General features: G+C 30.7%; 1 protein-coding gene across 1 annotated transcript; it reads left to right on the top strand.

Moving 5' to 3' along the window:
* Positions 1 to 2,778: 2,778 nt before the first annotated feature.
* On the top strand, positions 2,779 to 3,856 carry LOC124365292 (axonemal dynein light intermediate polypeptide 1-like). The gene has a single exon (XM_046821262.1). It carries the CDS (start codon positions 2,891 to 2,893, stop codon positions 3,686 to 3,688), a length of 798 nt encoding a protein of 265 aa, XP_046677218.1. The 5' UTR covers positions 2,779 to 2,890; the 3' UTR covers positions 3,689 to 3,856.
* The last annotated feature ends 7,517 nt before the right edge of the window (positions 3,857 to 11,373 follow it).

The following is an 11,373-nucleotide window of genomic DNA, read 5'->3' as shown; positions in this document are numbered from 1 at the left end:
AATATACAAATTGTGTAAATTATATATATATATATATATATATATATATATGTTTGTGTGATTGTGTGAGTGTGTGTGAGTGTGTGTGTGTGTGTGTGTGTGTGTGTGTGTGTGTGTGTGTGTGTGTGTGTGTGTGTGTGTGTTTGTAATATATTTTATTTAGATATTTAATCGATAATATTATTAAATGGTTATTACATGTTAGATAAAACTTTCAAAAAGATTCCAGTTGAAAATGATTCTTTTGCCTATCAAACACTAATTTATGAAGGCAAAGGGAAACTGATTGTATCTGAAGTTAAATGCTTTTCAATCTGAAATATTGAATTTACTGACACCGCTCACAAAAAGTCCAAGTAAAGTAGTTTATTCTGGGGGCGAGAGCTAACTGACTTGGTTATTACTTCTAGTGAACTCAACATACCGCTTTAAAGGATATTTTAGTTTTTACAAGTTTTTATATTGCATTTTCTTATTATATACAAAGTATATGCTAAATTATCAAAGTCTATTCGTCTACGCTATAAAGTACTACCGTTTGAAAATAAAACTGTTTTAACGTAAATAAATCTAAAATTCTTCAAGTATTTGTTTTTCATTAAACATATTCCTATCAATTGCTTATAAAAACCAAAAACTGCGTATAGTGAGTAACCAACACAAAATAGTAAAGAAAACCTTTCCAATCCAATAAATACATTTGATTTATCCATCTAGATATATATTGAACGGTGGAATGAATAAATTGTGTTTCAATGCAAAAAGGTGCAGAGAATAAAAAAAACCATCTCCGAGCTTTAAAGTAAAGCTTTAAAGTACATGTAAAGCTTTAACATGTGCATCACGTTACATTAATAGTCTGGTAAATTTATCTGATTTTATCATTAGATTTATAATGGGGAAACCGTATTTAAATCATGATTATTATCGTTATTCAAGACCGTTAAAATCAAATAGTATGTAAATATATCTTTGAGGACTGTAACAACAAAAACACAATTCTTTCAAGTACTACATCGTACTTTTGCGGCAGCCGAGACATTTATAGGAGCAGGGAGATACTTCTTATTTTTCTATTAACTATACAATGCAAACAACTATCTTACCCTCTATTTCTGGCTTTTTATGTACATATAGTACACACATATAACATCGTATTGTATATGCATATATGCATATTTATATAATATTTTGGAGTTACAATTATTGTTTATTATTTGAATATTCATATTACCTCCCATCCATATAAAATAGAAGGTCTTCTGTATCTAAAAATATTTATAATATTTACATTAGTCTGAATATTATAATAACACTTTGATAGTTTTACTATCATTTTATAAAAATTCTTTCCAATAACAGCAATGCTCTAATTTTGATTGCTTGAATTTACTTCGAAGGTATTTCGTTACTCGTTTGTAATAAAAATGTTTACTAAACACAGACGTCAGTCTAATAGTGCCGGGAAAATATTTTTTTACGATCTGTAATGCTTTTATATCCATAATCAATTTTGTAGGAACGTCTATCATCGTTTGACTTCCAGGATGTTTTCTGTACTAACTTTAAAAGAATATGTTAATATTTTTATTTCTTCTAGGATGTACGGTAGATTCTTACTCCTGAACCAGTGATAAATTTTCGAGTTTCGCCTGCATACCATATTATAGTACGAAAACTTCTAAGTTGATAAAGATTTTCATTAATAGAACTACAAATTCCAGCACTTGTTAAGGTGTTAAAATTTTATCGCCTATACATGGTCATATCTAAGGCCTTCCAAATAATTGAGAATCATCAATTAGTAGTACTAAGAAAACTATTACATCATCCACAGCTAAACAGCCTCTTACCTTGCAGGACAGAATGGATTTCTACGTAGAAAACCGACAATAATAACTTTTACAGAACTTTTATATTATTATAGAATATGTTTGAAAATATTGAAGTTAGTAACACAGTAAGTTGTACATTATTAGACCAAACAATGCATTTGATTGTCTTGAACATAGTTTAATTTGTTTTACTTGTAAACTTGAGGACTAAAAATGCTGCACTTCATTGGTTTCGAGCGTAAAGCGAATTGTTGATAGAACAACAATAAGTACAAGATCTACTTCACGAGAAGAGTTTCTCAAAGCACTCAGCCTTGGGGAACTCCTCCACTCAGTTGGGATCTGTGTTGTTTATTCTTTTCACTTGTGACCTTTGTTTGTTCATGAAACCTTATAGTCGAACAATCATGTTTGCTAATGACACCGCTCTGCTAGCCAACGCTAAAAATGCTGAAGATTTGGAAATTGCCACATATCTAGTGGTTAACATAACTTACGACTACTGTACAGCACATTTATTAAAAAAACCATCATACAGAGGAGCAAAGCTATACAATGTACTCCCACCTAAGCTGAAGGAGGACGAATCAGATTTTCCAAAGAGAAGACTGAAGATTTAGTTACTATGTTACCCTGTATACATTCTAGAAGAGCTTTTGACTTTTGCTAAAAAAACCTTCAAAGAAACACATAAACATGTACGTTCATCAACTTTTTATCTGATTGTATTTGAAGTGTTGACGCTTATTCTGTATTTGATGTTCATGAATAAAGATTTCTGATTATTATATGTATGAGTTAATCGAAACAAATAACAAAATAGGTCTAAAAATCTAAAATAATCATCATATGCTCAGTTCAGATTTAGCCATACAAGTGTGTAAAACTCATAAAACTATAAACATGTTTTAGAAATAAAACACATGTTATACTGTATAGTTCGTATTGTCATGTTTATTCAATCCTAATGTTTTGGTGTTATTAGTGGCATAACTTCAATATTAAATACCCAACAGACTAAATATATCAAGAGGGTAGAATTTTGAAATTTTGAAATGAGTATAGCAAACGATAGGCTTTCTGAAGTAGATACCCTTTTCCATTCAGGGGTCGAGATGGTTCGGTACGACGATCCCGTGATGGTAGTGAAGGACCCGGAGTCGTGTGAGTCTGTGACAGATGTGACACAACGTCGCAAGCCGCCGAGGAATCCCTATAACGTTCACCCGATGGCCGATACGACGGGTACTCTACACGACGTGCTGAACTGTATCCGGCCGCCGAGGGAGTGGGAGGACAAGGGGGTGCTGTGGAGGCAGTACGTCTCCAGGGATGTGGTGGTGCGAGAAGACGTCCCGAGACTGGGAGAGACACTGGAAACTGCGCTGAGGGAACATATGGCGCGTGAGAGACCAATATGTGTCAAACGATTCCAACTGATAGACGAATACTTCAGTGAGATAATCCGCCAGGTGACGGTAGACTGTGTGGAGCGCGGCTTGCTCTTCCTCCGAGTCCGAGAGTACATAAAAGAGGTGTTGTCATATTACCGTGGGATCTACGAGAGCAGTTTGGCGTTCAGCTCGGACAAAGTAGACAAGGCTCTGGCATACAAGTGTGACAAGAGAAATCTCGTGGTGGAGCTGAAGAGTGAGATTGAGAAGCTGGACAGACAAGTTGTGGATCTCAAACTCCAGGTAGATCTGCTGGAACTTAATGAGGAGGAACTTGCTAAGAATAGACAAAAGAAACACAACAAGAAAGTTCAAGCTATCGAGACGAGTAACAATGAATTAAGGTTGCTGATGTCTGGAATGATAGTTCCGTCATCAAAAAAGAAATCACTGTTTTAACATACATTATATTTTATTTATTTATGCTCATTGTTTTAAGAAATTCAATAATATACTGAAAGTAGTAAAGTAGTATATTCTTGTAAATTATACAATATAAGGCATTGTTTAATTGCTAAATTCGCTTTGTACTCTCTTAAATAATTTAATTAAAAGGTATAAAACTAACTAAATGAAATAAATAACATTTTTATAACGTTTAAGCTAAAGTGTCCAATATAATTTGATTTTAAATGCACAATCTTAGGTATACGGAGTGAAATAAAGTAATTATTGCCTTCAGGATTTGGGGAGTGGCTGACTAATATTCGATCGTATATCCTACAAAAAATTACATTTTAAAGCAGAGAAAAACTAATAATACTACAACTACAGTCATCAACTGAAATTTGTGTGTACTACCTTTTTAAGTGAAGTGTATATTGTATACTATCTAAGTCATTAGTAAGGTTATTAGTAGTTCATAGATTCTTTACACCACAAAAAGCTTATGGTAGGGAACAAATAACACAGAAAATACGGGACATCGTTTGTATATCTTCTTATCCATTCTAACGTTGCTTCATTTGCCACATGAAGATAAATACACCGGAAATACAAGGTAAGGACAATCAACAACAACATGACGGATTTTCTGGATCTCAGCTCCACAATCCCAGGGTTGAAAGGGAGTCTGACACCACCTAAACTTCAATTATTCACTCCTACCCACTATTTTCTCCGAGGATGACGCACATCAACCACTATTTCTATTTGATTGAGAATCAGGAACAAACACTTTTTTTAACCGTGTAACTGAAGCTTTATTGGTGAAATATCCTTTCTAAACCTTAACTTCGTTCAGACATGTAATAGCATGTTAGATATAATACAGATATATAGTTAGATATACAGCGTATATAGATATTTAGAATTTAATAGTTCAAAAAGTGTCATCACAAGTGTAAAAAACGACAACGCGTGAGTAATTTCAATTGTAAACTGCAATAATTAACTGATTATTAATCAGCAGTTAAACACGTCATTAACTTAATCCGTATAGTTAAGGGTAATGCCGCTCAGTAAAACCTGTACTAGGCTGTTCCGTGAAAATGTTTCACAACAAAATACTAATGTACTTTAACATTCATACAAAGGTAACTCTATCCCACTTATCATATTTCGTTCTTATGAAATCACCCATTTCTTAGTTATTATACTTTGAAACTTTTGTAAGTCCAAAACTATACAAAGGAAGTGTAGTATAACGACTTGGAGTATAGGTATTAATATTCCAGAATCTTATGAATAAATTTATCAATCAGACATCCAAGACGATATAAATAATTTTTTTGATTAGTAAGCTCCGACTGAACATGCAGTAAAATTTGTTACTACATTTTTAAATATTAAATATTATCTGGTTTGTCTAATATAAAAATACAATTCTAAATAAAAATTATATATTGATTTAAAATGGCAAATTAAATAGTTTAATGCTTCAGAATTTCATCACTCTCTATTTTCCACGAAGGAATTGACCGATTAGTAATATTAAAAAAGTCCTTTGGCAAGAAAACAATTTAGTCAAATTTATCAAACTAAAAATCAGAGCTCTCTTCTGAAATAAAATAATAAAGTTTTCAAATAAAAATCAAATACCACTTGGAAATAACTAAAATAAAAACGTTCCCTTCTAACTAAGTTCAATCAAAATTCCTAAATCAAAAGTCAAACTTCTTTTTCCACTCGTTGTACCTTAATTTTCAAGTCTTTGCAATTCAGATACAACTCTCTCCAACAATTATTAAAGTTAAATTAATTTCTAATAAAAATTAACAATAAAACAGTTCAAATTAAACATCAAAAAATTAGTAAATTTCCAAAATTTAATCAAAGTTATTAACAAAGTTCAATTTTAATTTGCTTTTCTAGCAAGTTTGAACCAAATATAAACTGTTTAATTCTATTGTGCTTTATTGTTCATCAAGAATCAGTTATGCAGATTGCTCTGAAGTTTCTATAAATTTATTTTTTCCTATAAAAAGACAAAAAAATTAATTTAATATGAGATCTCGACGACTATATCAATATAACGTAAAATAAATTTGGTGCTTACCTCAATATCCCTCTCGGGAGAAATGTAGAAACGTGGCGCGCACTTTCATCAACTTACTCAAAATAATTACCAAAAAAAAGGCCGATTGCTCACATATTTTTGTAAATATGAAACAAACATTAAATTGAAAGTACTCATTCACTTCTTTTGATAAATAATAGCACAGATAAATTTTGCTAAGTTGATATGTGACATTCTTTTAATGGTAGCTCAACTCACATAATTTTATGAATAAATTTATACAATTTATTCAATTAAACAGTCCCATGAAATGGTACGCTAAACACGTGTTTCATAGATAAAAAAATAACAAATTCATAACAAATCTAAAATCATACAGTCTTTAGCGATTAATTTTATTGTTTAATAATGCTTAATATACCCTAATACTCTTATATTTATTTATAGGAGAATTCTAAGAAGCTATACACTTTTAAAGTGTTCTACTTCTCAACTAGTACTTTTAATGGCAGGTTCCGGGTTCAAAGAGATCTAGGCCACTAGGAGCTTTTATTATCTAAAACATTTATTCTTGAAAATACTGACTTCTAGTACTATTCAAACTATTGAAGTTAATTGTTTTCAGTAACCTCAAACTTCTAGAAACTTCTGATCTGTGAAAGCATCCTGCATCTTGAAACCTTTTTTATCTGACAACTCTCCATCTGTTAGAGCTTTTAACACTTAGGAGGCTTTTCGTTTCTAAGATTTAAGTTTATAAACTTCTAGACGTCAGTATGTCTCAGCATGTAGGATTGTCGGCCTGTGTAAACTCCTGAAATTTATAAGAATCCAAAATTTACATGTTTCTGGACTGCATATTCTTTCTTTTTCATTAGACTTTCACCGCCTTAAAGCTTTCCAGTTGTGAAGTCTCTCCTTCTCATAAACCCTAGACATCTGAATGGTCTTCCTCCTGAGAAAGTCTTGGTACCAAAGGGTTTTTACTTCTGGATGCTCGTGATTTGTTTGCGTAATGTAGTCAGATTTTTTTAAACTTATAGAGGAATTTTATCTGGGATAACGTCTAAAATATCTTAAATCCAATCTCTTCTGAAAAACATTTCCATTTATTGAATCACAATATATGGTAGTTTATACTTTTACTTACTAAGTTATATTTTATAAAGCATTTTTTAACAATAGATTACAAACGTGATAATATTGATAGGATAGCCGATAAAACTAATTAATTTTGAAATATTGACAATGACATATGATTTTTTTCATAACACCAATCTATTACATAAAAGCGGATTTTTGCTTAGTTTTGTAATTAGCAAATTCAGAATCACAGCAAAGAAACATGATATATCGGTATGGATTATTTTAATGTAGAGAAAATTTTTAATAAGTTATTTACGTACAGAAATACTGAAGATTTGTAGTTCTTCAACAGTAAAATGAAGTCTTTTGGTTTATTAAAAAGTTGCTAAGGTACATTAGCGATATGATTCTTTAATTCTTTATTATAAGTAAGAGTTTCATAACATTTTATTATATTATATATCAAGGAGTTAGAAAAAATGATTTTCTTACAGTATGTCTATTTGTCTGCTTACTTATAAGTTTTGTACGCTGTAATACTATCCATGTGTATATTTTGAAATGTAATGTAATTAATGTTTCAGCATGACATTTTACAAGCATGATCGTTTATTCGTCTGCTTACTTATAAGTTTTGTACGCTGTAATACTATCCATGTGTATATTTTGAAATTTAATGTAATTAATGTTTCAGCATGACATTTTACAAGCATGATCGTTTATTCGTCTGCTTACTTATAAGTTTTGTACGCTGTAATACTATCCATGTGTATATTTTGAAATGTAATGTAATTAATGTTTCAGCATGACATTTTTACAAGCATGATCGTTTATTTCGTCTGCTTACTTATAAGTTTTGTACGCTGTAATACTATCCATACTATCCTTGTGTATATTTTGAAATGTAATGTAATTAATGTTTCAGCATGACATTTTACAAGCATGATCGTTTATTATTCGTCTGCTTACTTATAAGTTTTGTACGCTGTAATACTATCCATGTGTATATTTTGAAATGTAATGTAATTAATGTTTCAGCATGACATTTTACAAGCATGATCGTTTATTTGTCTGCTTACTTATAAGTTTTGTACGCTGTAATACTATCCATGTGTATATTTTGAAATGTAATGTAATTAATGTTTTCAGCATGACATTTTACAAGCATGATCGTTTATTCGTCTGCTTACTTATAAGTTTTGTACGCTGTAATACTATCCATGTGTATATTTTGAAATGTAATGTAATTAATGTTTCAGCATGACATTTTACAAGCATGATCGTTTATTTTCGTCTGCTTACTTATAAGTTTTGTACGCTGTAATACTATCCAGATGTGTATATTTTGAAATGTAATGTAATTAATGTTTTCAGCATGACATTTTACAAGCATGATCGTTTATTTGTCTGCTTACTTATAAGTTTTGTACGCTGTAATACTATCCATGTGTATATTTTGAAATGTAATGTAATTAATGTTTCAGCATGACATTTTACAAGCATGATCGTTTATTCGTCTGCTTACTTATAAGTTTTGTACGCTGTAATACTATCCATGTGTATATTTTGAAATGTAATGTAATTAATGTTTCAGCATGACATTTTACAAGCATGATCGTTTATTCGTCTGCTTACTTATAAGTTTTTGTACGCTGTAATACTATCCATGTGTATATTTTGAAATGTAATGTAATTAATGTTTCAGCATGACATTTTACAAGCATGATCGTTTATTCGTCTGCTTACTTATAAGTTTTGTACGCTGTAATACTATCCATGTGTATATTTTGAAATGTAATGTAATTAATGTTTCAGCATGACATTTTACAAGCATGATCGTTTATCGTCTGCTTACTTATAAGTTTTGTACGCTGTAATACTATCCATGTGTATATTTTGAAATGTAATGTAATTAATGTTTCAGCATGACATTTTACAAGCATGATCGTTTATTTCGTCTGCTTACTTATAAGTTTTGTACGCTGTAATACTATCCATGTGTATATTTTGAAATGTAATGTAATTAAATGTTTCAGCATGACATTTTACAAGCATGATCGTTTATTTGTCTGCTTACTTATAAGTTTTGTACGCTGTAATACTATCCATGTGTATATTTTGAAATGTAATGTAATTAATGTTTCAGCATGACATTTTACAAGCATGATCGTTTATTCGTCTGCTTACTTATAAGTTTTGTACGCTGTAATACTATCCATGTGTATATTTTGAAATGTAATGTAATTAATGTTTCAGCATGACATTTTACAAGCATGATCGTTTTATTCGTCTGCTTACTTATAAAGTTTTGTACGCTGTAATACTATCCATGTGTATATTTTGGAAATGTAATGTAATTAATGTTTCAGCATGACATTTTTACAAGCATGATCGTTTATTTGTCTGCTTACTTATAAGTTTTGTACGCTGTAATACTATCCATGTGTATATTTTGAAATGTAATGTAATTAATGTTTCAGCATGACATTTTACAAGCATGATCGTTTATTCGTCTCTGCTTACTTATAAGTTTTGTACGCTGTAATACTATCCATGTGTATATTTTGAAATGTAATGTAATTAATGTTTCAGCATGACATTTTACAAGCATGATCGTTTATTCGTCTGCTTACTTATAAGTTTTGTACGCTGTAATACTATCCATGTGTATATTTTGAAATGTAATGTAATTAATGTTTCAGCATGACATTTTAACAAGCATGATCGTTTATTTGTCTGCTTACTTATAAGTTTTGTACGCTGTAATACTATCCATGTGTATATTTTGAAATGTAATGTAATTAATGTTTCAGCATGACATTTTACAAGCATGATCGTTTATTCGTCTGCTTACTTATAAGTTTTGTACGCTGTAATACTATCCATGTGTATATTTTGAAATGTAATGTAATTAATGTTTCAGCATGACATTTTACAAGCATGATCGTTTACAATTAGAAACCATTTTTAAAATAGAAAACTTGCAGTTAAAAACAACGAGTACCAAATCATTGTGAGGATTTTTCAAATTGATAAACGTGTGCAAGATAGTTCAGATTAGAAGCCTTGAGTCTGAACCTTTTTTGCCATTAGTGAACCTATTCACGACCCCACATGTAGTTATGACGGTTGAAAAAAACTAAAACTTATTTACATTTACTATAACATTGCAACCTTCCTCACTTATTTTTTACTTTTAGATCAACCAAAATATGTGATGCAATGGCATAAACATTTTTAACAGTGTACCGTAATGACGGAACTCCATGTTTGATTCCTACTTTACAAACCACAAAACCGCTATTTCGTTTTTGTTTCAAAGTGTGTACCGCTATTCCATGTGATACAGTAGACGGACTGAAGTTAAACAGCGTTTTAGCCTTTGACAGCCTTGTTTGATGCAGCACTTCTAACTATATTTTATTTAGATACGGGTTTCCACTTTTTTCATATAACTATATTTTATTTTATTTTGACCTGGTGAATTGATATTTGTTTGTCAGTCTCCCGTTACCAACGTTTTGATTTTTGTTCGACAAAACACACGTGAGGGCAAACCAAATTAATAATAAATAATATAATTAAATTTACCGATTATATTTCATGTTACACACCACGGTGAAATAAAGAAAATAATACTTGAATAGAGAGTATTTCAAACTCACAGTCGAAAATAATTTCCTGCCAGCAGGTATTACAATCGATTCATTTTAAGTTTGAACATGATTCCAATGTTCTGAGGCTGTAAAGGTTTTTTTATAACCCTAATCGCTCTAAATTACTACCCTATAGTCCAAATGCGAGTAAACATAACCTCGTTAAACTGATTTCTCTGTATCTAAGTCACATGAGAAACAATTGTCGTTGTGAAACAAGTTATTTTCTATAAAAGCTGCGTGATCTTTCCATGATACTGAATTATATATCGCTGAATTTAAAAATTTACAGAACGATGTTACCTACATTTTAATTACTTTTAATTTTGTATACTTGCTTACTGATTGGTGTATTGAAAATATTTTCGTTGAGAAGTAACGGCATTTGCCGAAACAATCGCTCTGTTTTGGTTGTTGTTTCGTGAACGTTTTACGCTATATTTTTAAAAGTTTCTGTTTTAAAGTGAGCAAGTTATAATTAGCAAACGGGAATACAGATCATTTAGTTAAGATATGTGGAAGATCCTACACATAGATTAAAAATAACAGAGGGCCCAGAACTAAATCCTGTGGAACGCACGAACATTGGGTTGCTAGTATGATAAAAGCTGAAGACCTATTTATTGTTTCCTGTTAAAATATGAAGAAAGAAATTTGTTTTTGAAGTTAAATGGTAGTGTGCGAACAATACAAAGTAGCTATTAATAATAAGAATGTTTCAGGTAGTCACTAAATATTATATCTTCAACCTACATTCACTGTATCATAATATTATTAGTGTATAGAATCAATAAAAATACTTGACACATTAGGAATGACTTAAACTAACATGATTATTATATTTGTCACTAAACACTTTTATTATCCGATATCGAGACTTCAAG

Source organism: Homalodisca vitripennis, chromosome 6, assembly GCF_021130785.1.
Source record: "Homalodisca vitripennis isolate AUS2020 chromosome 6, UT_GWSS_2.1, whole genome shotgun sequence".
In the NCBI taxonomy this organism is placed as follows: domain Eukaryota; kingdom Metazoa; phylum Arthropoda; class Insecta; order Hemiptera; family Cicadellidae; genus Homalodisca; species Homalodisca vitripennis.
This window is presented reverse-complemented; position numbering and strand designations above follow the sequence as displayed.

Coding starts and splice junctions, on each gene's coding strand:
- LOC124365292 (XM_046821262.1), top strand. CDS start 2,891: ATGAGTATAGCAAACGATAGGCTTTCTGAAGTAGATACCCTTTTCCAT.